This window comes from Populus alba, chromosome 18 (assembly GCF_005239225.2).
Source record: "Populus alba chromosome 18, ASM523922v2, whole genome shotgun sequence".
Classification (NCBI taxonomy): Eukaryota; Viridiplantae; Streptophyta; class Magnoliopsida; order Malpighiales; family Salicaceae; genus Populus; species Populus alba.
Genome location: NC_133301.1, coordinates 2,722,429 through 2,748,156, shown reverse-complemented (window position 1 = coordinate 2,748,156; position 25,728 = coordinate 2,722,429). Strand labels below are relative to the sequence as shown.

The window sequence follows — 25,728 nt, the reverse complement described above, 5'->3', positions numbered from 1 at the left end:
ATTCACACAAACGAAGAATATAGTTAAACAACAAAGTGCTTACACACTAAATACAGTACAAATTCAATTTACTAACCAGTACGAGAAACACAAACCCTAGAATACTAGTAATGTACATGTAAGTAACATAAAACAGCTTCAAAGAACAAAGCTTTTGTCCAGAAACGACCATAAGAAACAAAAACCAGAAAAACCCACATCCTAAAAACCCCAATCAAGAACAGAAACATGAGAGAAAACGGCATTAAAACAGAAAAAATGTAAACTTTTAACAGTGAAGAGAGAATCTTCAACTATATTTCAATAAAGAACTTACATTTTATCAGCTTCCCAGTTGGTTTGAGACATGTTTTTGAATTCTAAACAACGGTTATACAATAATGTCTGGATTCTTACACGCTGCTTTAGCTCCTCTTTGCCTCTAAAATTCCCAACCCAGAAAATAAAAATAAGAAAATCATTAGTGCAAAAAACTTTACTTTCAGTATACAAAATCAATTAATTTAATAGAACCCAGAAAAAAGGAGTTATAAAGTTGCTAACTCTTTTGTGATAAAAAAGAGCAATGAAGAATATATCAGTGCAAGAATGGAAATAGAACCTCTAAATTTAGAAAGAAATTCAAAATAAATATTTGTTAAAATTTAATTGAATAAAACCAAACTCAAAAATTAAAAAACAAAAAAAGAATATGAAAGATTGATAGAGATACCTGAAATCCCAAAATAGAAAATTATATTTTTTTTTCCTTTTTTTTGAGACTTAATAAAAAAGAAAAATTATATCTGTAGCTTTTGGTGGATTGCGAGTTGCTATTGCAGATATCATAATGGCTTTAGTTGGCGGAATTTACTGATAAACCCCTAGACCTTGTCTATTTTATGTCTGAATCGCTAGTTTCCAGGCAGCCTTATGGTTGAATGACTCAAATACCCTTGAACATTAGCAAAGTTTCTGGTAATTCTGGTACGTTAGTTGTGTATTTGTCAGAATAAAGAGGGAGTTTTGTGTAATTTAATTGTAATGGACAATTCTTGCACCATTTCACTGTAGACACTTGTGGTTTTTCAATTTATGAATGAGCCATGTAATTTGGTATTTTGTAGATGTTACCCAAAACTTCTAGACTTCCTTCATCAACGTCCTCCGTGTACATTCATAGAGGGTGGTACTCTTGCTTTCAATTGTGAAGAAATTATTGCATAAATATCTTAGGTGGAGACAAGTATATGTTATCTATGTAATAATTTTTCTCGTCTCTAAGAAAATAAAGATTTTTGTAGTTCTGGAAATGCTTTTCTAGAGAGCCAGGGATGAAATTGTAATTGCATTTCAAGAATTTATAATGATATGTATGGTAGAAACTAAACGAAAAATATTTTGTTTAGAGTTGTTTTATAACCTATAGTTAAATATTTTTATCTGCATGTAGCCAGCTATGTTATTATTATCATTAACTATAAATTTAAAACGTGGAGAATCAGCTATGCAAAATGTAATGTGAATCCCTTTACATTATATTGTGGTTTGTAGTGCTTTATTTTTTTGTCCCTTTTCTTTTTTTTTTTTTCAATTTGCTCTTATTAGACCAAATTATAGGTTGATTTGTTGTGGCAAGATGAGATTGAAAAATAAAGGACTAAAATGAAAAATATAGAGGGAATGAGTGGCTTTAATAAAGTTTGGGTGAAATGTTTATTATAGTCTCCATATTTTTCAAATTATAAATATTGAACCACTTCAATTTTCAAGATCTAGGGTAAAATCAATTCTGGTCTCAAATTCTATTTTTTTTTATTTTTTTTAGAGGATGTTTGGGAGTGTGATAGCGGTTGTTTTTCAAATAGCTTTTCATGCTAAAAAGCATGCCAGTACTGTTTTTTCATTTTTAAAAATCATTTTTGATATCAGCATATCAAAACGATCCAGAAAATACAAATTGTACTTAATTTTAGTAAAAAAAAAAAATTGAAATTTTTCAAAAAGTAGGTTGAACCACAGTGTCCAGACGGGCACTAGTCTATGGTTTGAGAGAAGTGAGAGAAAGTTGTTAGAATCCAGCACTAAAGAGGAAAAAAATTTATTAATATTGATTTTGACTACAAAAACAATTAATATTGATGTCAAATTGTTTCATTTGATGAGGAGAGTTCATATTAGATTTATTTTACCTTGAAATTACCTAAAAAACAAATCCGAGCTCCGTAATATTTTTACTAGAGAAAAAAAAATTATTGATATTGTTTTCGACTACAAAAACAATCAATATTAATGTCAAATTATTCAATTTGATGAGGGAAGTTCATATTAGATTTATTTTACCTTAAATTTACCTAAAAAAACAAATTCAAGCTCCATAATAGTTTTTGTTTCAGGTTAATTTCGGGTTTTGAGACAGTTTTATAGGTGTTTTAGCGTAAAATAGATTGAAGAATTGGTTTTGAGTAAAAAAAACTTCTCCGATGAATTTCTAGTGGATGGAAAATAGGCAACATCAAACAAGAAGTCGTCAGCCTCATCTAACAACATGTCATCTTACATTTTTAAAAAAAAACAAATCAGGGTTGACGACATGTTGTCGCTCTATTTGAAACAAAAATAATAATAATAATAACTAAGAACACATGCCTAATCATGTAAGCCCACATGTGAACCCTTATTAGATGGGTTAGATATTGTTGGGTATGGCAAGCCTTTTTAAAAAGAGTGTTTTTTTAATTAATGCTTCCTTTGTATGTAATTTCTTCAAAATAAATTTTAAATTTGTATTTATATTTAATAACTATTCTCTTTTTTATTTTATTTTTTATCTAGCCTCTTTTAAATTGTGGTTATTTTTTAGTTATTTTGTACTCATTTAGTTTTTTAAGAAATTGTTATAATTCATCTATAATTTTTTATATTTTATATAAATAAATTTTATTTTAAGAAATTAAAAAATATATATTTTTGGATAATATTTTTAATATGTGACCTTGCAAAATATTTTTTTCCTTTTATTTTACTTGATCAATTTTATGTTTATCTATTTTTATTATTATTTAATTAAAAAAAATTATTTTTGTGAATAAAATCCTTAAACACAATCGTGTCAATGATCTGAGTTGTGAGACCAGAGATAACCTTATAGAAAGCCAATCAAAATAAATCATGAAAATCAATTCTAAATCAACCAAATAACGAATGATGAAATTTAAAAAAACAATACAAAAGTAAAGAATTCAATAAAACCTCTATTTTAAACGATAAAATTAAAAAAAAGTCAAAGAAAAAAGCGTTGGTGGCCCACCACGCCTGGGCCTTTGAAACATATTGCGCTAGTGGGCCTTCCATCCTAGGCAATACCTAGGTTTTTTGTTTTTTTTTTTCCCGAGAGCATACAACCTTATTTTTTTTTTAATAAAACGAGCGACGAGTTGCTTGCTGAGTTGTTGTTCAGATTTTAGGCATTACCATGATGGTTGACAAATTAGGAAAGGGTTGGCCTTAAAATCCATTTTTCTGCTTGTTTCATATGAAAACACCTAAAAAGAACATTAAAAACAAAATAAACCACCTAGAACACCTCAAAATCACTCAAAAAATAAAAATAAATCAAATAAAAAACCAACGCAATCTATATTTTCCCATCATGTTCAGGCTTTGGCCTTGATAATTGGTGCTAGTTCAAAACAATAAGTTTAGAGGAAAAACTTCATTGACACAAGGATCCTTATTTTTAGCGGTTGAATAGTGGCTAAATGACAACTTTGTTGTTTTTTGTTGAGTTTATCTCTCATCTTTTTCTTTTGAAGACTGAAAACTGAGCAAAAACAAAAAAAAAAACCTCTTGAACCTAAATAAAATTTTAAAAAACATGAAGATTGACCATGCATTTATTCATGTTTTACACCATGGTCCTCTAACTTTACATTCTGTCTTTCTAATTCAATTGAAAACAAACTTTATATGATGAGATTAGGCCACAAAAGAATCAAATTACAAAGGAAAACAATTATAAATTAAATGATAAAATAGAGTAATTGTTAATTTATGCATATCATGCTCACTATAATTACTCATAAAGTAATTTTTAATATTATTATTAAGACCTCTAATCTTATTTAAAAACTATGACATTGTTAAAAAAAATTAAAAATTATTATAATACTTTTATTTGATTTAAAAGAATTTTATTCCAACATAATAAAAAATTGAAAAATCATTTAAAAAAGACGAGACATCCTCGGGTTCAGAGAAACAAGCTTGTGCGTCCAACCTTAAAAAAAAATGAGGATAGAGCCTTTTATTTTTAACGAGCAAACGACCCATCTTCCCAAAAACAAATAAGAAACTATAGGGTTATTTCAAATATACTAAACACCAAAACTATGGCATGTGTTCTTCAAAATCTTATGACATTAAAGAAGATATTATGGTCACTAAATATGTAAAGAAAGAGCACAACCCTACTCTTCGTCCATTTAATATTTCGGTGGATTTGTTGGATCGAATTATTGTAATGTCCTTAGCAATTTGATGAATGAATCCATCCTTTTGATATAATAAATAGAAAAAAAGTTTTGTTTGTCATTTTCTTATAGCTTGTTTCATCTCCTGAGAGGGAAGAAGTGAGTGCACATTTTGCCTAACATTTACTCCCTTTCTTTTTCTAACGAATTAAACACACCCACTTGCAATTTACTTGTTCAATGATAATTATTAATTACATTCTTCAGTTTGTAGCTATGCCATTAATTAATTTATAATTGTTACTCGATGTTAAATTTGTGTTATTTTTATTCAAATCTTAGATAAATCATTTACATTCATTTTTTTTTTCAACATGGTTTAAAGAAAAAAAATTGCACTCACATTTATATTTGGTTTTTTATGCACGTGGGATGTCTGGACCAGCTTGCATATACCTCGATTAATCCCAACGGGTCTTGAAGTTAACAACTAGGTAAGCATCCAATGACCATCAATATTAGCAATCATAAGACCTGAACTTTAGATTATAGGGAGAGCAAACCTCTTGGTTCACATTTATATCTTTCTTATTTAATGATCTTGCTCTTAATATCTGTTTGGTGATGCGTGTAAGATGTTTTTATAAAAATATTTTTTAATTAAAAATATATTAAAATAATATGTTTTTATTTTTATTTTTAACATTAACTTATTAAAACCATAAAAAATCACAAAAAAAATTAATGTAATATACTTTTGAGATTAACCATGCATTTCTTTGTATTTTACACTACGACGTAGGTGTGTTTTTTTTAAAAAAAAATTGATTTTTTTTTTACTTTAAATCATAGTTCTGAAATCCATCCCAGCTCGTGCGGGTGGATCCGGGACCTAGCTGATCCAAAGCTGGAACTAGATTGGGTTGAAGAAAAAATAGAGAAGGAAAAACCCGGTTTTACCTGGTTGACTCGGCAAGACCCAATAAAAATCCGGTTGCAACTCGTTGATTTTTTTTTTTTACTAAAACGATGCTGTTTTAATTTTTTTAAAAAAAGAATTGATCCGGTCAAAACCCGGTGATCTAGTTAAAATCCGAAACTTAAGTTTTGGACTGGGCTGGCTATCAAGTCGGATTTGAAAACTATGCTTTAAATTAATGTTTCCAGCTTCAACATTGTTTTTCACACAATTTTCACATTGTTTGTTTGGCGGAAAGATAATCTTCAGCATCTTTATCCGTTAAAGGAGTTGAAAATGTGCTTTGGAACCAAACAAAAACCCTTTTAATGTTTGAAAATCTTAATTTATTGCTCGACGCGCATGCAAATACAAAATTGAAATCATAATGATATATTTGATTACCGATCAAAAAGTAATAATAACAATAAAGAGCGGTCACTGGACAGGTGTCATCTTCAGCCATAAAGCTGTCACTGGGGACTTCCAAGAAATTTAGGCTTAGCAAAATCAAGACACTTAATCAGCATATTATGATTGAATAATTTGATAAGACTAAGTGATGATGGCGAAATTGCAGATAAATGAAAGGGAACGAAGGAAATGACCAGATTAGCCAACTCATTAGTTTCATTTCACTGTGTTTACTTTATCACTAGTAGGTGAGAAAAAAACTAATTAAATTAAGAAAATAAAAATTAAAAAATTAAATTGTAAAAAAAACTGATTAAATAGATTAGAATTTTGAAATAATTAATCGATTCGGTTTCAGTTTTATAAATTTGAAACCGAAAAAAACCAAACCAAATCTCAATCGAAAAAACCAGAAAAACCGAGCCAAACCAGAAAACTCCGATCCAAACCGGCTTGAACCGGTTTTTATTCTAAAAAAACAAACCGAACCAAAATCGATCCGTTTGAACCAGTTTCGTTTTTTTTTTTTTTTTTTTTTAATTCGGTTTGGTTGTTTTTTTTTTGCTAAAAACCAAACTAAATTAAAAATAATCATCCCTAGCTTACACATGTAATATATTTTTTTATTTTTTAAAATTTATTTTTAATATCAATATATCAAAATCATCTAAAATTATAAAAAAATAATTAAAAAAAAAAATATATATTAAAAACACTCTTTGATCAGGAAAAAAAAACACATCATCAGTCAATTCTAATGACTTCCTCGCTCTTTTCTTACTGAAATAAAAATTAAAGCAATATAATATTTTCTTATACTTTCTAATAATTTTGATGTATTAAGAACTAAAATTTTTTTAAAAATTATTTTAATATATTTTTAAGTAAATAACACTATAAATACTATAATTGCTAAACACACACTACCAAGAGAGGAAAGAAAAAAAAAAATATATTTCTTGCATGGATGAAATTGAATTTTGGTAAGAGGAGAAAGGAATTTGCACATGCTTTGTAAAGGCACTGTACACTAAACCGAGCCCAATCTTGCCTTGGTTGGGCCGTGATGTGCTTCTAGTTTGCAAACTTCGGCCCAAAATGAATTGGTTGGGCTGTGGAGTGCCTTTTTGTTTTGTATTTTTTTTTTCTTTCTCTTGAGTATAAGGGTATAATCAGGTTAGTTTGAGCATTTAGAAGAATAAAAAATTATCTTGAGGGAGCTAATAGATTAAAACAATTCAAAATCATAACATTTTGGGTAAACTGGTTTTAATTAGGTTGTTTTTTTTTTTTTAATTTTTTTTTTAATATTGGATTAATTAAAAATTGATCTTCATTATTTATCTTGATTTCTTTCTATATGTTTATTATAGTCTTATAACACAAGTTGTGGATTTGACAAATTAACATGGGTCAATTTAATATGTCGTCATCTCAATATATAAAAATAAAATATCATTTAAGATATTACTGTTTAAATATTTAAAAAGAATGTCATTTAATATGAATAATATTTTGAGTTCATAATTATTATTTATTTTATTAGAAAATATATTAACAATATTTAAATATTTTTTTTTAATTAGAAAAATTGATCTAATAGCAGTGCAATTATCGAGCCTGTTTGTTTTTACGTTTTAAAAGCGTTTTTGTAAAAATATGAAAATTTTTTATTTACTTTAAATTAATATATTTTTAGTGTTTTCAAATCATTTTGATGTGTTGTTATCAAAAATAATTTTTAAAAAATAAAAAAATATCATTAACATGTATTTTAAAACAAAAAATTATTTAAAAAACAACTATAACAATAATATACAACCAAACAAGTAAAAGCATGATTTGATTGGACAGTGCCAAACAAGCTATTAATGATACAATTCAGAAGAAGCTATAATCACTCTTTACAGTCTACTATAAAAGACAAAATTAAAAGCAATATTTGTATGATTTGATTTGAGAGATCTCTCTAATAGGACAGTGCCCAAATCAATAATTACCAATAAATAATTAAATCCAACAAATAAAAACAATTTTCTCATTTCAACAGTCAAAAGACCTAAAGTAATTATTTAACACGCTGGTCCATCCTAGGTATCCCTCGTTATAATTCAGATACTCCAAGATTATTATGTTCATCGAGCAACTTTGTTGTTTTTCTTCTTCTTTTTACCCACTGTCTAAGCAATCCAGTACTCTCCAGTCTCGCCTCAAAACAATTCATCATTATCAGAAGGTTAAAAAGGTTCTCCCTAGCTATATGTTGTTGTTTCATGGCTTAGACTAGCTGTGGCCTATGCTGCGTACACAGTACTACACCCAACACAATCCCAACTAAATAAGTTCCTACTCGATTCCAAGTTGAAGATGGCGAATAAGATGGCCATTAATGTAAGGTCTTCGTCTTTCTCGTTGCTCCCACATAAGTTTTGGCAAAACGACATGCGAAAACGTTACAATATCTTGGTTTAAATCGGAGGTTGCAGACGAGGGAGCAAGATATTGGAGCATTTTAGTCAAGGAAGGTGGGCACTGAGAGGTCTCTCTCTCTCTCTCTCTCTCGCTCGCTCGATCGCTGGTATTTACATTTCTACACTGTTGTCAGCTAGAGAAGGGCTGCTACAAAAGCAACATACCTCTGAGATCAGGTGGGCCCAATTGAATCAAGAAGCCAGAAGGGAATGAATTGTTTGGGGACCTTAATTTCTCTTACATCATCATCATCATCATCATCTCATGAGTACCAAAGATTTAAAATGTAAAACAAAATCAACAGTAAATGACAGAAAATAAGGAATAGTTTTGTCCTCTGCCAAATGGTATAGTGTTCATAATTTTTTCACTAGTAGTATTGCATGGAGCAATATGGCATGCATGCACAACAATCAGATGTTTGATTAGTACATTTGCATGCCATGTCATGCCAACCTATACTTGCATAGATACGCCCCCCTGGCTACTGCATGCCATCAACCCTAAGAAATTCTCAAGAACCCAGACACCTTCCATCCATGAACGTCCCCCCCACGCTCCCAACCTCCCTCCACAGAATATATCCAGGTAATTTATTGACATTGAAATGAAAAGCTCCTTGCAATATCAACTGTGCTGTCTAATTTATTGATTTTTTTTTTCTTTACTTCATCTTGTCCTGCTACACTATTCTTTCCCTGTATATCTTTTTTGGTGTCTAATTTTCTATGCTCAACAATGGCATGCTTATCGGATAAGGGACGCAATGAATGGCAGGGAGAGGAGAGAGATCTAGAGAGAGTTAATATTTTCTTTTAAATTACTTTTAACTTAAAAGTATATTAAAATAAAATTAAATAATTTAAAAACACTAAAAAAAACCATGGAATCCGTCTGTCTCCCTCATACAGCAGTCCTTTCCATTCTGCCAACAAGATTTTTGGTGGATGATCGCTACTCATCAGTAGGAAGCAAAAGAAATGACGCAAGATTCTCATTTACTTGTGAAAACGCGTGCTTGGAAGCGTGTGATGTGGATTTCGAATTCAATACAGAAGCTCCTTCTTCCCAACTTGGACTTTTCTTCCTCCATTGTCTTATGGCGGCAGAGAGAGATAGAGATAGGGGCCGAGGCATGCATCAGCAGCAGCAGCAGCAGTACAGAGAGAGAGAGAGAGAGAGAGAGAGAGAGAGGGTTTAATTTCTCTGGTTCTGGTAGAGAGTAAAAGAGAGGAGATCTATCAATCCGTTTCTGAAAGCTTCGTACAAATAGTCTATGAAAGGAGGGTCAGAGCCCCATCATTGTCTCAATTATCAGCCTAAAAATTACAGAGATAGTACTAGCTATCCAGTATACTGTATAACACTGTGCACCACCACCCCTCCCGAACGTACCTGCCTGAATATATTCACATCAACACCTGTGGGAGCTGCCTCGGCAAGATTGCAGAGGCACCGCTGTTTACATGTATTCTTGTCATGCTTTCGGGTGTAGTCTTGCGGATTCTTCGTCGTGGTCTAGAATAGCTTCATCGTTTAGATTCGGTAACCAATATCGAATCATCTATGGAACCATTTCGAAAAATAATATCCCTTTCGTTGCTCTTTTAGGGATATTTTTCAAAATTTGCACAGTTTTTTATTTAAAAATTTAGAAAGAATAAAAAATATTTGATGACAACACATTTTTGTATTATCATGCATTTGAAGCACGAGAAGATAAAACTCAAATCATCTAACTTAATTGGTCAATCGTTTAATTTAGTTGTATGAATTGATCAACCATTTTTACATAAAAATTATAATTATATGAATTTTTTTTCTTTTAAATATGTTTTATGAGTCAAAATATATGTTTTTATTCAACTTGTAGACTAAAAAAAGGCTATAACTTTCGGTCAGGTTTAGGTCTAAGAGGAGAATAGCCTACTAAACACATTTATGGATCAATTTGATAAGTTTAAATCTAAGAAGAGGTTTGGTCACGCCGAATCAGAATAACAATTCAAAATGACCATAACTTTTGATCTGACTATTAAATCGCACTTAAATCTTTATAAGAGTTTCTAGAGACTCTTTTTATTTTGAGTAGTCACAGTGTCGCTTCATGGACCGTGAAATATTTAGATATAAAAAATCTCGTTGATACCCTCTAATTTTGACAGTTTTGAGACTTTTCTTATTAATTTCGAAACTAATTGACCAATTTCACTGATTATTACAAACTAGTCAATTTGTTAAACTTGAATTTAATTAATGTTGTGGTTGTGAACCACAACATCAATTAAATTCTATTTGAGGTTTCTAACTGCGACATTTAATTGATATTGCAATTTCACCAAAAAAATCTTGCTCATATATTAATTCATCAAATATTTTGATTTTGTGTGCTAATTGCCCTCACCAAAATTTGTGATCCAACATAACCAATAAAATAATTTATACACACACCGGCACAAATTAAGTTTCTTTTGAATTGCCCCCAGTCTTTGAAGAATTCTTTTTAAGCTGGTATGTACTTTTAGAACTTAGAAGCAAACTAAAGGAGGAGTGTGATCATACTCTTGCTTTAGCGGATTAATTAGAGCTGCGAAGGTGTTGTTGCGTATGTATAAGACACAGGTTACTATCCCGAAAGAAATAGAAATCCAAGAGACAATAATGCTTCTGGTTATAGAGATGAATATGAAAATGAGTTTTTTTTTTTTTGTTTTAAAAACGGTTTTAATCAAATTTTTATTATTCTAATTCAAGATAAAAGAGAAAAATAAACACAGAAACAAGTTACTTTTTTACAAATATTTTTTAAACGTTTTTAATTTTTATCTTTACATTCATATCTAAATAGTTGATTATAATTAATTTATTTTTCAATTTAAAAACTAGAAAATGTATAAAAAAAATCATGAAAAATATAATAGATTTTAACCAACAATGATGAGCAGATGGAGGTTGAATGATCATAAACAAAATATGTGTTTCTTATAAAATTATTATCCTACATTTCTATCTATGTTAGATCTTAACTTTGTGTAGGTAAAAATATTTTATTTGAGACATGATTGATTTAATTATTTATTTTATTATTAAATATATTTGAAGAAATGATTTAATAACCGTGAAATCATAATTTAATTATATTATTTTCTTAGCAATGAATAATTTTTTTTTATGATGATTACAAACATTTTTTTAACATGATTTTGAATGAGTGCAGAAATTTTATTTTAAGTTAGTTAAAAAAAAACTTTTTTGAAATTAAAGTGCAAAAAATTAACAAAAACTCTAAATAGTGTGGGATTTTCAATGTAGGTGTAAACATAGTTTGTTATAGATTGTTACAGTGAAATTATCCTTTTACTCTTAAGTTGAAAAAACAGATGTAATGGTATTGAGGGTAATTGGTCCTTATAATTAGTTTATTAGTCATTAAAAAGTTGTTTAGGGGTATGTAAGTAATTTCTATTTTTTTTGCACATTAAAAATACGGTTTTGGTCCCTAGATTTAACAATTTCTTGAGCTGTTGCCCAAGGGGTTTTTAGTCTTTAAAAAACATTGAAATAGTTAAAATATTTATTTACCCCTGGAGTAAAAAAAATTGGGTTGTTGACCGAGGGCTTTTTTGGTTTTTTGCACTTTGAAATATAGTAGAAATACTACTATACCCTTAGAAAAGACAAATATCAAGGCATGAGTCTAGGGTCATTTATGTACTTTCACTATGTTTTTTTTGGTGATTCTCGAGGTTCATGAATGGCATTCTGGAATTTTAAGTTGGAAACAATTATTTTATTTTAAAAAGTGTCAGCGCGTCATGTTCATGCACTGACAAGTATGTGTCGTCCGAGATGTTTTGGTGGCACGTGTGAACCCTTCCTATGGCCAAACCTATCCTTGCGTTGTATTATTGGATGCGTTGTAGTGTCCTCTTTCTTATGAGGTGATATGTGTTGGTGTATTATGGTCGGTTTTTTGTTGACGATTGTTTCTTTTTTTTTTTTCCTTTTTTTTTCTCTCTCTTATAGAGAAAGTGCACATTTATCAAATTTTCTTTAGATTTGTCAATTTTAATGTCTATATATATATATATATATATATATATATATATATATATATAAAAAGGAACACAGTAAGTCACATGATTGTACTACCTTTGCAGACAATGGAAAGGAACCTTACCATAGGACTTGTTTTTCATCAAGAAGATGTGGTATATTAAGCTAGTCGATGTGCAGATCAATTCATATAAATTGAAAACGGGCGAAAGGCGGGGTCCATAATGACCGACTTTGATGAATTAATCCCATATAATCAAACACTAAATAAGAAAGTTCTGAACCATATCGAGGCCATTGTCACTGTCACTGTCATTTGCCTTTTTATCACGTGAAATGTCCATACATCTGATGTAAACCAGGAGCTTTTGTATACATAAAGTTGAAATTTCCATGTTAAATTGGAAACAAGCAAGCAAGCAACCTATAAGAGATTCAAGATTCAAAAGGAAAAAGATGAATCATAAACAGGGCTTAATTAGAGCAGCTGAGGAGATAGCTAGCATTATATTAGCATCGCTCTTGCAGCTTCTTGATCATCACTAACTTTGTTTTCGGTAGGTTGCATGAAATGGTAATAAGGTTTGCTGCGAAGTATCAGTTTCTGAGTATTCAGTCCATTTTTGTGAAGGAATGAAGGCTTTCCCGTTTCATTCTTTAGGCAATTGAGAACGCACTTCGGACTTGTGTAAAAACAAGCACTAGCAACTTCAAAAGCTTGCGGCAATCATGAAGATAGATATTTAGGGTTGTGAACTGTTTAGATTTTTGGAGAGTTCTATAACGATGAGATATAGCTTTCTAATGGAGAGATCGATTTGTTTATTTAGGAGCTTTATTAAATATTTTATTTAAATTCATCATGCAAATAATTTGATATTCTTCCTTATATTTTCTTAATATTTTTAACGTTGTATTTCATGAGAATTCTAATTAAAATCTTAGATAAATTTCTAATATGATGATTATTAATGATATTCTAAAGAATCCAAATAGCTTAAGAACAAAGTTTATGAGTTGGATAATTGGTTAATCTCTTAGTTCAAATAATTTGATCTATTCTCTTTAACTAAGATGGTTGGTGTTTGGTAAACCAAGATGACCGGTGACCGGTACCTACAAAAGATCCTCTTTGATTGGTTTGGGGACTCTCTAATACTCAACTAAGTGTATTTTTAGGGAAAGTGGGAATGAATCTCCATCGATGCTTATACTTAGAAAATCCCTAAGGGGCGGAGTAGAACATAAGGAGGGTGAGCCTTTATACTTAGAAAATTTGCTAATAGGTTGAAGAGAACCCGGGGAGGGTGAACCACTACAAGATTTAACAATTTTACCAACAGAATTTTTCTATCAGCGTAAGACACATATTTCGTCAGTAAATAATTTACCAATGAAATCACCTACGAAAATGCTCACTACCAGAAATTCGCTAAATACCAACGGAATCCTCGATGGAATATTTCTGTCGGTATTTTTCGATCGAAATTACCAACTTACGGACGAAAAGTTCAGAATTAATGAAAAAAGGGCGGGTACCTGAGGCGGGGGTTTGGCGGGTGATTTTTCCTACAGAATCACCGACGGATTTGAATGCCAGATCCGTATGTGCGACGTGACAGGTGCATAGTAAAAAAATACCGACGGAATCACCGAGGGATTTGAAAAAAGCGGTCCGTGCGGTGACGTGTCGACGTGTTTTGCTTGATAATATGTGAACATCAATTAGGTGTGATAATTTTCGATTTAGTTTGGTTTTTGATAAAAAAAAAAAAAAACTAATCAAATATATATATATATATATATATATATATATATATATATGTGTGTGTGTGTGTGTGTGTGTGTGTGTGTGTAGAGAGAGAGAGAGAGCATGACCTAAACAAAAACTAGTTCCACCTGACCCATTTTGATTTAATTTGGTTTGATTTTTTAAAAAGAAAAAAGGGCAAAATCTAGTGGTTTTTAATGGGTTTTTTTTAGGACTTTTATGGGTTGAGGTTTTTATAGCCAAATCTAGTTGATTTTATAAAATAAGATAACAAAAAATCAAAATTCATAAAATAGTTCATAATTGCAAGTTCTCAATAACATATATAAATATAATCACAAAAATGGAAAAAAAAAATAGAAGAAGATATAAATTTATTCAAACAACATATATAAATTTAATCATAAAATTTTGTTGCAAGTAAAACCTATCCAAAACACTAGAACTGTTCTATTTTTTACACTAGGAACAATATGAACTTTCATGTTTTAACAATTGGATGCAAATCTTAAGGTTTTGGTTTGGGATAGAAAAAGAAGATGAGTGTATTGTTATTATGAAAAAAAAGCTTTTAAAACATAGGACATCTTTTATATTTATTCTTATGAAACCATATTATAAGCAACATCTTTTTATTTATTTTTAAGGACCTGGTTCAATTTATTTCTATCAGTTTTAGTTAAAACCAAACCAAACCTTCTTTTTTTTTGGTTTTCTAATCAATTTTTCAAGGTTTTTTTTTTGTTTGGTATTCTCAATTATTATTATTATTTTTTTGTTTTCTTTGTTTAATCTATTTTTGTTCCCTTGACCCTAACACAAAGCTTCACTTACACTTTCCATCCTAGTATAAATTAAGCTTTTTTTTTCTTTTTTCTTTTTTATCAATTCAGGTTCTAATCCACCATTTGCCAATTGAACCTCTTGTTCATATCCAATATCCATTAGTATTTATCGTCAAATTTTCTAAAAAAAGACGATTTTTGTATTTCATAAATGAGATTCTTTTAGAATGTTGGGCACCACCACTAAAAAATTAAAAAATAACAACGAAATATTCCATCAGCACATAGTAAAGATTTTGTCATTATTTCATAATGTAATTTGCGTCCCCCCTCCCCCCCAGAAACTTGCTTGTTGGAGTTTTTTATTCCATCAACATTTTCACTGGAAAGAATAAACTCAATTAATGGCTTAAGCAAGCCATAATAAGTACATCTCGACACATATCTTTTTAAACTAGCACCAGGAAAGCTAAATTAGGTTGACAATCTCAGTTGAAACACCAACACAAATACTATATATAGCAGTCGCTCATATGAATTAACATACAATATTAGTATTCAACTCAGAAAAATATAGGGCGAGTTTTTCTTCAATTAAATTACCATCTCATAATTACACAACTGCAGGGAGACATTTCCAATTATAAACTATTTTCCAAAGTGGGAGAGATGCAACACCTTTACGCAAGTACACATGTTTTTCATTCGATATCAAAATTAAAAGGGTGTACACGGCAACTTTTATTTTTAAAGCAAACTACACAAAACATGTTTGGTTAATATTGAAACTTAATTTACTATTTGTAGGACCAGTATAATTTATGTTAAAAACACATGTTTGCCAAAAGTAGCTTCAAGCTGCTCCTCCTCTTCTCCTGCGGTCTTGACAGTGGAGAGTGAATTAATTCACTCATCACTGTTTACGTGAACAGTGCAGAATGACTCCACTGTTTCGGTCCAGCCCAAACCTAAATGTATTAGACCAGGTCTGACCTAATAAAAAACATATAAGTTTTTATTTTTATTTTTAATTGTATTTTATTAAAAAAAAATTAGTATTTATCATTATTCAATAACATTACATAAATTAGAAAAAGATCATATGATGACGTACCATTTGCAGAATTTGATCACAATCCTAATTTTATTCCTGATGATATTTTACTTGATGTTGTTGCATGCTCAGGAAACCATGAAAACTGCAGTCCTTGTTGGATAGATTTCGTACGTGATGGAATTGTATATAGTTTAAAGAAATAATAAAAAAATATTTTATATAAAGTATTATTTATTTTATGATGTAATAATAATAGTTAGATTTATAATATTTAAATTAAAAGCTATCACACACAAACACACATATATATTTCAAGTTATTTTATAACCTCAATTTGAAAAGACATTCTTACCAAAATACATTAAACTATTTTTTATTCAATCTTAATTTCAATCCACATTTTAAACAAAATATGTATAAATATCAAACTAATCTCAATTAAAAGTATTTTTTATAAAATAATTTTTTTCAAATCACAATCATAAAAATTACCATAATATCAAACACGCGTAAAAATATTGAATCAAGGCTCTTCAGCTAATCATATGGTGACAAGTGTCTGTATTAATTGTATTAACGATGGGACTTGCAGTTTACACTATACATGGCGAGGGAGGCAAACAACCTCTAGCAGGGCAAAGGACCAAAAGTTGACGCAAGAAAGGTCTGAAACAAAGCTAATTTGAGGCAAAAGACAAATTAAGATGTGGCAATGTCAAGTTCAAAGCTTACACTTAACGTCCAAAGGACAATATGGAAGAACTTGCCAAGAACAAAAAAAAACCTAAAACTTGTAGGAGTTGTAACACTTTTTTTCCAAAAAGACGTTCTTATTATAGAAATTCAGGGTGAGAGTGAACATAAATCTTCTATGTCCCATACATTTTAACCACACTTTACATGCGATGGTTGGAATTACAAAGGAATTAGGTATTTTGCGTTTTCAAGTTTGGTCTCTAACACTTTGGTGCATCAACAAAAAAAATAAAATTGTGGCGATATTCAGTTTCGAGAGCAACAAGAATGCTTCACAAAAATCCCCACGTCGTGGATTTATGGTCATATATAAAGCAGTTTGGAAGTTTGAAGTCTGATTACGGTTATTTTTTAAAGTGATTTTTACTTGAAAATATATCAAAATGATATATTTTTTTTAAAAAATTATTTTTGATATTATCGCATCAAAATAATATAAAAACTTGAAAAAAATATTAATTTGAAGCAAAGAAAAAATTAAATTTTTTTATTTTTTTTTTTAAAACATAAAAACAAATAAGAGGTAATCTTTTGGAAATGAACTCTTTCACAGGATTCTAAAGGAAGGAATCTTTTTCATTAGAGTAATGTTATGGTTATAGTATCGTAATCATATTTCTTGTATTTTTTATTTTTAAAATTAAAAAAATTCACTTTAAAATGATCAAAGAGATAAATTTATTATCTCTATTATTATTTTTTTGAAGTATATATATTTTTGTCTTTTCTATATTTGTTTTATACGACACCAAGAGGACTGTCATACTATTGAGAGACATTGGATTTATGTGAAGTGCCTTGCATGCTTCTCGGATAGGAATGCATTTAACACATTAATGAATATAGGGCGAAAACACTAGATTTTAGAATTGATTGTTCCTTTCTACTAAATTTTTTGGCTTCTGCCGATAGAAATCTCTTTTGGAGGACCTCAATTGATGCTGCTTTTATGGAAAGCTGCTGGCACTGTGAGCAAGAAGGTCGATTTAACCACAGAATTAATGAACACTTTGATGCTGCAGGCCGTAGTTTTCTTTTTTTAAAAAAAAAAACCCTAGCTAGATGTAAATGCTCGTGCAACTAAGAAAAAATCAAGGTAAATTTTAACTAGAGAATCAAAGAACACTTTGAATTACAGTTAAGTTAAACACGATAAATAATAAAACATAATATCACAAAAAAAAATAGCCACAAAAAAAAAAACCATGTTAGATTTTGGGAGTTCAAGTTAAATTCTACTCTGGACGTTATTTTGTACAAGGTCTAGGAAGATACAAGGGGAGTGGAGATGAACCTCCCATACAAAATTGGTGCATTTACAAGAAAGAAAAGAGAAAAAAAGAAAAAAAAAAACAAGAAAACTAGTCCTCCCTGATGAACAATTAATTAATCTCCCACCTAAAAACCTAATCTATGAAAGTTTACCCCGAATTTTCTCATCTTATTTGGCCCCATCATGATCTAAGTGTATGATAACATGGGAATTACAAGATCTAATGCTTTCCTTGGCCGCCTCCCTTTCACCGGCGATGTCATGAGCAATTTTAACTGCATCGGAGGCTGTTCCTAGCAGGCCTCTTCTTGTGAAGCCGACCGTGTACAGTCCATTTTCTCCTTTCCAGCCCTGAGGAAAGGGGGTTTTGGGCATGCCATCTTTTGTGAAGAAATCGCATCCCTGCGTCAGCCATGGCGGAAATAAAAAAATAAAATTGGGTTACTTCCAAGAATCAAGTAGGCGAGTCGGGTTTTAAAAGAAAGGACAGTTTTTTAGGTTTATTTTGCAAAACGAATAACATTATGTCATGATAGCAACATAACATAAAACTCCACAGAGAAAACTGCAATTTTTATTTTGGGTATGTTAAAAAAGGTATAATAACATCAAGCAGAGGCTAACTGATTTATTCTTTTTTGCATGGAGAAAAGAAGGGATTTGTAGGTGTCTGCCCTCTGTGCATGTGTCCAAGGCAGAAAAGGATAGATGATTCATAATAAGATAGAACTAAATCTAAAAACTCCATAGATATGATGCTTACCTCGAGCCAAGTAGGGACGTTGCTTTTGTACCCAGTTGCTAAGATTATAGACTCAAACTCCCGTTCTTGTCCATCCACAAATTTGACTGATCCATTTTTTGTTATCTCCTTCACACCTTCCATCACCTGAAACCCTAGCTAGCAACATTAGCTGCTGGCCAAAAGGTGTTGCAGAGAGTAGCAGCAGCATACATGAACACAAAAATTAAGGGTTTGTTTGGAAGTGCTTGATTTACCTTGATTTTGCCAGACTTAATCTGTGATAATGCACCAACATCCAACACTGGTGTCTTTCCAGTGACATTCTTTAGCTCAATGGGGCCTGTTTTTGGTCGTTTCAGACCTAACTGGTCTGTGTTGCCCAAGGTGAGATTGGCTACTAGAAGTAGCAACTTGTCCACTAATCTCAAGGGTAGCCACTTTAAAAGTGCCATGGCTACTCCGAATGTTGACATGCCAAACATCTCTCGAGGAAGAACATGCACCTGCATCGACAAAATAAGGCACGGATAATAAAAAAAAACCAAGCATGTCGAATGGTAAAAACAGTTTCAAAAACCAAAATCTTAATCTAGAAAAACATTAGTTTCTTTGGGGAAATAGGATTAGATTGCTTACTGTATTTCTTACAACCATATGAGGGATCGCATTGTGTCTGCAGAGGTCTAAGCTAACTTCCATCCCTGAATTGCCACACCCAATGACCAAGACCCTTTGGTTCTTGAACTTAGAACCAGAATTGTACTCACTTGTATGTAGAATAGTACCTTTAAACTTGCCATAACCAACTATTTGAGGTATTAGAGGCTCAGCATTCTCACCAGTAGCAGCAATAAGCCATCTAGAATGGTACTCAAGGTGTTCAGTTTGCACCCTCCAAATCCCTTTAACGCGGTCATATTCTGCCTTTCTCACAGCCTGGTTGAATTTAGGATGGATATTGAAATGAGAAGCATAAGACTCCATGTAAGAAATGAATTGGCTCTTGGTAGGGTACTTGGGGAAATTAGCAGGGAAACCAAGAAGCGGGAGCTCACAGAACTGTTTAGGAAGGTGAAGCTTTAAGCGGTCATAGGTTCTTTGTTGCCAAAGAGAGGCTATGCAGTCACTCTTTTCAAGAATTATAGAAGGGACTCCTTGTTGAGAAAGGCATGCAGCAGCGGCTAGGCCAGATGGTCCTGCACCTACAATGATAGGTCCATGAACCTTAACACACTTTGCTTGTTTAAACCCTTGTTGCTCTTGTTCTTTACCAGAAGCCATGTTGGAAGTCCCAAGAAAAAACGAGGAGGAAGGAAAGACCGACTCTGTTTTTGCTCTGTTTTCTACCCTCTCACAAAACAGGGAATTTAAAGAGAGAAAAAGGGTTCTCGAGTGAGGTTTGATAAGAAAAGAGTGAATGAGGAGAGAACCAATCAGAGGACAGTGTGAGTGAGACTGGGGGTTTCAAGTACACAGAATAGAAATTAGAAAGCAGAGGTTTTTTATGAGAAGTGAGAGGCGGACAGAGAGAAATATAGGGAAGAGGGAGAGAGTTAATAACATCTGCAGAGACAGAGAGATGAATGGTGTGATGAAGGCGTGAAGGTTAAGGAAAGGATTTAGTTCTCTTTCTCAAGGCTCTTCTTCTCAGCTTTCTGCAGATGTTTTTCTTCAAGGAAGGGTGTAGGAGTGTAGCTGTAGGCCATCAAAACATGAGATATAAATAGCTTTTAATCTCTTACTTTACACCTTTCTTTAATTAATAATATTATTTCAATATCCTCATTTTTCCTTTTTTTTTTTTTTTTTTTTTTTTTTTTTTAACATCTGCTACTGCTACTTCTTCACTTCATCAGTTCATTACCACATCTCCACTCTCGTCTTTCAATGCTTGGGAATACGCTCCAAGCCATACGAAATGGCTAGTGGTTTGTTCTTCGCAGGCATGCACTAAAACAACGTGCAAATCCCAAAAACTTCGAGCGTATTTGGCAGTGTGGTAGCGGTTGCTTTTCAAATAGTTTTTTATGCTGAAAAACATGCTAATGATTTTTTTTATTTTTAAAAAATTATTTTTAACATCAGCACATCAAAACGATACAAAAAGTACAAACCGAATTCAATTTTTTTTTTTTTAAAAAAATTCAAATTTGGGCAAAACGCAGGTGCAAACGCGGCACCAAACATGCTCTTATACTTGAATCTTGCATCCACGGAGGGTTGGGAGAGCTTGTTCATCACACCATGAAATATTATTATTTATGCTATTTTTTTCACAATTACAAATCTTTCATTTGCTTTTTTTCACAATAACACAATTTTCAAGTATTTTTTGCTTGTAAATACATTATAATAATATATATTTTTAAAAATTTATTTTTAATATCAGCACATCAAAACAATTAAAAACCATGTTTTTTAAAAATATTGTTTAACCGTAAAAACAAACACCATCTTAATTTTACAATAACATAATCTTCAAGTATTTTTCGCTTGTAAATACATCAAAATAATAATTATTTATTAATATCAATACATTAAAATAATTCAAAAACATGTTTTTAAAATATTGTTTAATGGCAAAAACAAACACCATTTTTATTTATTTATTGAGATATTATGATAATTAAGTTTGAGTTTCCAAATTAAAAAAGATATTTGGAATTATGTAATTAATGCATTCATTTTTTAATAATGATCATTTTAATCTTGGCTTTTGATGAACAGTGGATTATCTACAAGATTTGAGTACGCTATATAATTTTCTAAGATTAGTATAAAATTGAGATAATAATATGAACATTAAACTTATTTTTCATTTATAGGTATAAATAGTTATTATTCATGAAAAACCCTTCAACATTCAAAATTCTAAAAAAAAAAAAAAAACCAAGGAGAAAATGATCACATTTCTTGGACAAGAGGAACCTTCCCATGGATCATCAAAAGAAATCCAGAGCTCTGGAGAGCTAATGATAAAATTGAGAGTCATGCACGCGCTTTGATGAGCGCGGGGATGCTTTTGTTTCATGAGGGCTCGTCCTTGGGCCACGTGGATGATACTAAGCATTTTGTGAGTTGTTGGGGAATTGGAAACATTTATTTTCTCTAAGTTAACAGCCGTCTGATCCTAGACTTATTACAACTCTGCCACGTGGCATCTTCCTGTGAGTGATCGGTGACAAACCACTTCTAAAAGAGCTTTCAAAAATGATTTAGGCTATGTTTGTTTTTTGGTAAATAATTTTTGGAAAATTATTTTTTAAATTTTTTTGTATTTGTTTGTTATTAGAAAAATTAGCTAATAAAAAATACTTTTAAGTCAAAGAAAAATTTGGCTTGATTTACAAGAAAGTATTTTCTAGAAAAATTTAAGCGAAAAACACTTTTTGAAAGTTGTGAAAAATTTAGAAATGTTATATTATTTGCTGATTATATCAAATTTGGTTCCTCAAACTTTTGATTGTTATATAAATTTTATTTTGAATATTTATTTTTCAATTTAAACTCTTAAAATTTAATTTTTATATTGACTTTGTTCCTCATTTTTATAATTATTATTTGCTTTTTTCTTATCATTTTTTATTGAAATTTTTTATCTATTAAATTTGGTCCTCGTTCTTTTGATTGTTACTTATTTTATTTGAAATAATTTATGAAATTTAATTATTATTATTTTAATTTCTTCATCATTTGTTTTTTTTTTTATTTTTTAGATTTGATCTCTATTATTTTGATCATTATTTATTTTATTTGAGATATTTTATGAAATTATATTTGTTTTCAATTTCATTCTCCATTCAACTTTTTAATTTGTAAGATTTATTCCTCATTATTTTAATAAACTTGAGAAAAATAAAACATTAGCAAGTTATTTTCCAACTCATTTTTCATGACATAACCAAACACTAGAAAGTATTTTCGAACTTATTTTCCATTACACTACCAAATATCAGTCACTACCAAATATCAGAAAATAATTCACTTTTTCGGAATTCACTTTGAAAAAAAAAACTACTTTTCCAGCAAATAAATAGGGCCTTAGTATCTAACCTATTTCACCGCGGATAGGTAAAAAAAAAGTAGAAAAAAATATTAAATGAATTACTAGAATTATATCAGAAAAAAATGACAAGAATTCTTAAAAAAAAACCTTTGAAAGAAAAAGGAAAAAAATGAAGATCATTTTTTTAATATATCAAATATTGAATGATGAAATTCAAATAAATAAATAAATAAATAAAACAAAAATCAACTTGCATTAACCTTTGAAACCAGTAACTCTAGTCATGAATTAGAGACAAACCATTAGAAGTCAAGCTAAAAAAAATAACAAGGCAAAACATTTAAAAAGATATAATAAAAAAAAAAACCATTAGCTGGAAAAAAAAAGAGAGAAAAAAAACTAGGTGAACTTCCTAAACTTGGTTGAATCACTAAAACTCGCAATCTGTGAAATTCTAGATTCAAGTTGATTGAGAAGCTTAATTCCCAACCAATTTATTTTTGAATGATGAAATGGTAAAACAATATATCAATTTTAAAAACTTGCAAAAGAAAAAATAGCAATAAAATGAATGGAGATCAAATTTGATAGGAAAAAAAAACTATGGAGGATGAAATTGTAAAAAAATTTCTAAAATATGATCCCAAACAAAACAAATAGCAATAAAAGGAATGAAGACTGAATTTAAAAGAAATGAAAAAGAAAAAGGGTGAAATTGAAAAATATTTGTAATTTTATTAGGCAAGTGTGTTTTAATTTTTTTTTTTTTTTTAAATATGACTCGGGGCATAGAAGTAATTGAGAAAAAAAAATCAATAAATGGACAAACAAAAAAAAAGAGAGAGAAAACAACCATAAATGCACAATTAGAAAATCATATAGAAAGAAAGAAAAAAAAAAAAGCCTAATCACTAATGATATAAAATATTGAATTATAAAACAGAAAAGAAAAAACATCAGCTGTAAAAGAGGAGAAAAAAACCCAAGTAAACTTGGACGAGCCTTTTAAACTTGGGCAAAGATCTCAAACTCATAACCCATTAAATCCTAGACCCTGACTAAATTAAGAAATTGAATTTCTAATCAATTCAATATTGAGTAGCAAAAGAAAATCCAGCAAAGAGAAAAAATAAATAAAAACCCGGGTCTCTTTTAAAATTAGTGGAAAGTCCTAAAGAGAACAAACAAATAAAAATAATTAAAAATTTTATCTTAAATAAAATAAATAGTAATCAAAAGAATGAGAATTAAATTCAAAAGAATAATGAAATAAAAGGGGATGAAATTAAAAAAAAAATTCTAACCTTATACATTGTTTGAAAAAAAAAAAATTTCAAATATTGAAGGGAGAGATCAGGGAAATTTTTTTTTTAAAGAATTAGCCAAAAAAATCCAACAAAGAACGATAAACAAAAAGACTTCAAATAACTGGGTCATTTTTAATACCAATAATAAAATAAAATAAATATCAAAGGATAAAATAGAAAAAAAAAAAAAGTTTAAATGAAAAAGAAAAAAAAAACAAGTAAACCCACACAATTTTTCTAAACATGTTGAATTTTAAAAACTTGCAACCCGTGAAACACCTGAATTTAGGTCCAATTAAGAAGTTTATTGTGTACTGATTTAAAAATATCAATTTTAAAAACTTGTTAAAGAAAAAAATAGGCAATCAAAATAATATGGATTAAAATTGATAAAAAAAAAAAAAAAAACTAAAGAAGGGCGAAATCGTAAAACAAAATTAATTTAAAAATGATTTCAATAAAAAAAATTTAAAAGAATGAGAACCAAATTTGAAATATAAAAAAAAATAAGAGGTATGAAATTGAAAAGGCATACCAATCTTATAAATTATTAAAGATAAAAAAAAAATCACAATAAAAAAGGATCAAAACTGAAAAATCAACAAATTAAAGAGAATGTTCTTAAATTTTTAAGGGGTTTATGTGAAAATCTAGGTGGGGAGAGAGATAAGAAAGGGAAGAAAAAAATAATTAGCAACGTCAAATCACCCTGAAAATTTTATTATGTGTTGCCTCATTAGGTCGGGGATGCCAGGATCTTTCAAATGGCATCTTAGAAGGCTGCATTTGGTTGTCAAATGGCCTCACATGCTGACACATGCCACGTGCACACCAACAATTTTTTTAATTATATTTAATATTTGTTAATTATAAAAAAGACCATAGATAACCTTCAAATCTAAAATAAAATCAAAGTAAAATGAAAAAAAAAAATACTATTTTTTTGAAAAAAATGATGTCAAGCTCAAAGTTTTTTAAGCGAGGGCAATATCATTAAATTATTATTTCAATAAATAGTAATTTGAGTCTTGAACTATAATAATCTCTCATCACCTTTATTTTTTTTTTTTCTAATTAGCCTTGGTGGCCGTATTTGGGCACCAGGCCAAACTTTTTTTTTTTTTTTTTAATATAAAATGATGTTTAGATGCTAAAATGAGGTAAAATAAAGACATTAAAAAGTAGTCTTGGTCAACTTGAATTAGCATGGCAAAGCTGTAATAATGGTAATTAGAACCGAGCCAACCCAAGATATCATTTTAAACCCATGTCCCAGATCACTAGATTAGAATAACCTAATAAAACAATCAAGAGAATTATCATGCCTTGTTTATTTTTTTTTTAAAAAAATATGTTATCTTTTCAGATTCATGACGGGTTATTAGATCCGGAGCACCCAATTTGAAAAAACCTTGAAGTTCACTTCTCAATCAATCAAATATTGAATGTTAAAATTGAAATTTTAATTATATAAAAAAATTAAAAAAAAAAAAACATAGCCATTAAAAGAATAGAGATCAAAATTGAAAAATAAAATAAATTTTATATTTGATTGAATGGTGAAAATAAAAAAAAGAAAAAATCTCGTTAAAGGATAAAAAAATTAAAAAAGAAAAAGAAAAATTAATATAAAAAATAAAAAAAATATTTTAATTAAAAGATGGAATTCAAAAGAAT

The 25,728-nt window shown here is 29.8% G+C and overlaps 2 protein-coding genes across 5 annotated transcripts in view; both read right to left on the bottom strand.

Moving 5' to 3' along the window:
* Positions 1–844, bottom strand: part of LOC118051086 (transcriptional corepressor LEUNIG) — an 8,921-nt gene extending 8,077 nt beyond the window's left edge. For all 4 annotated transcript variants that reach the window (XM_035061623.2, XM_035061626.2, XM_073406226.1 and 1 more), the window contains exons 1-2: positions 713–844; positions 317–421 (exon numbers count right to left, since the gene is read on the bottom strand). In XM_035061623.2, coding sequence (XP_034917514.1) covers positions 317–348 — 32 coding nt within the window. In that variant the 5' untranslated portion in view covers positions 349–421; positions 713–844. The remainder of the gene's footprint in view (positions 1–316; positions 422–712) is intronic.
* A 17,086-nt stretch (positions 845–17,930) lies between these two features.
* Positions 17,931–20,422, bottom strand: LOC118051087 (probable indole-3-pyruvate monooxygenase YUCCA4). Its single transcript, XM_035061628.2, has 4 exons — positions 19,375–20,422; positions 18,993–19,241; positions 18,757–18,882; positions 17,931–18,395 (listed from the first exon to the last, which is right to left on the bottom strand). The coding sequence occupies exons 1-4, from the start codon at positions 20,017–20,019 to the stop codon at positions 18,162–18,164; spliced, it is 1,254 nt and encodes a 417-aa protein (XP_034917519.1). The 5' UTR covers positions 20,020–20,422; the 3' UTR covers positions 17,931–18,161.
* Between the last annotated feature and the right edge of the window lie 5,306 nt (positions 20,423–25,728).

Coding starts and splice junctions, on each gene's coding strand:
- LOC118051087 (XM_035061628.2), bottom strand. CDS start 20,019: ATGGCTTCTGGTAAAGAACAAGAGCAACAAGGGTTTAAACAAGCAAAG. Junction 19,242..19,374: donor ATATGGTTGTAAGAAATACA/GTAAGCAATCTA, acceptor TTGTCGATGCAG/GTGCATGTTCTTCCTCGAGA. Junction 18,396..18,756: donor ACGTCCCTACTTGGCTCGAG/GTAAGCATCATA, acceptor TGGCTGACGCAG/GGATGCGATTTCTTCACAAA.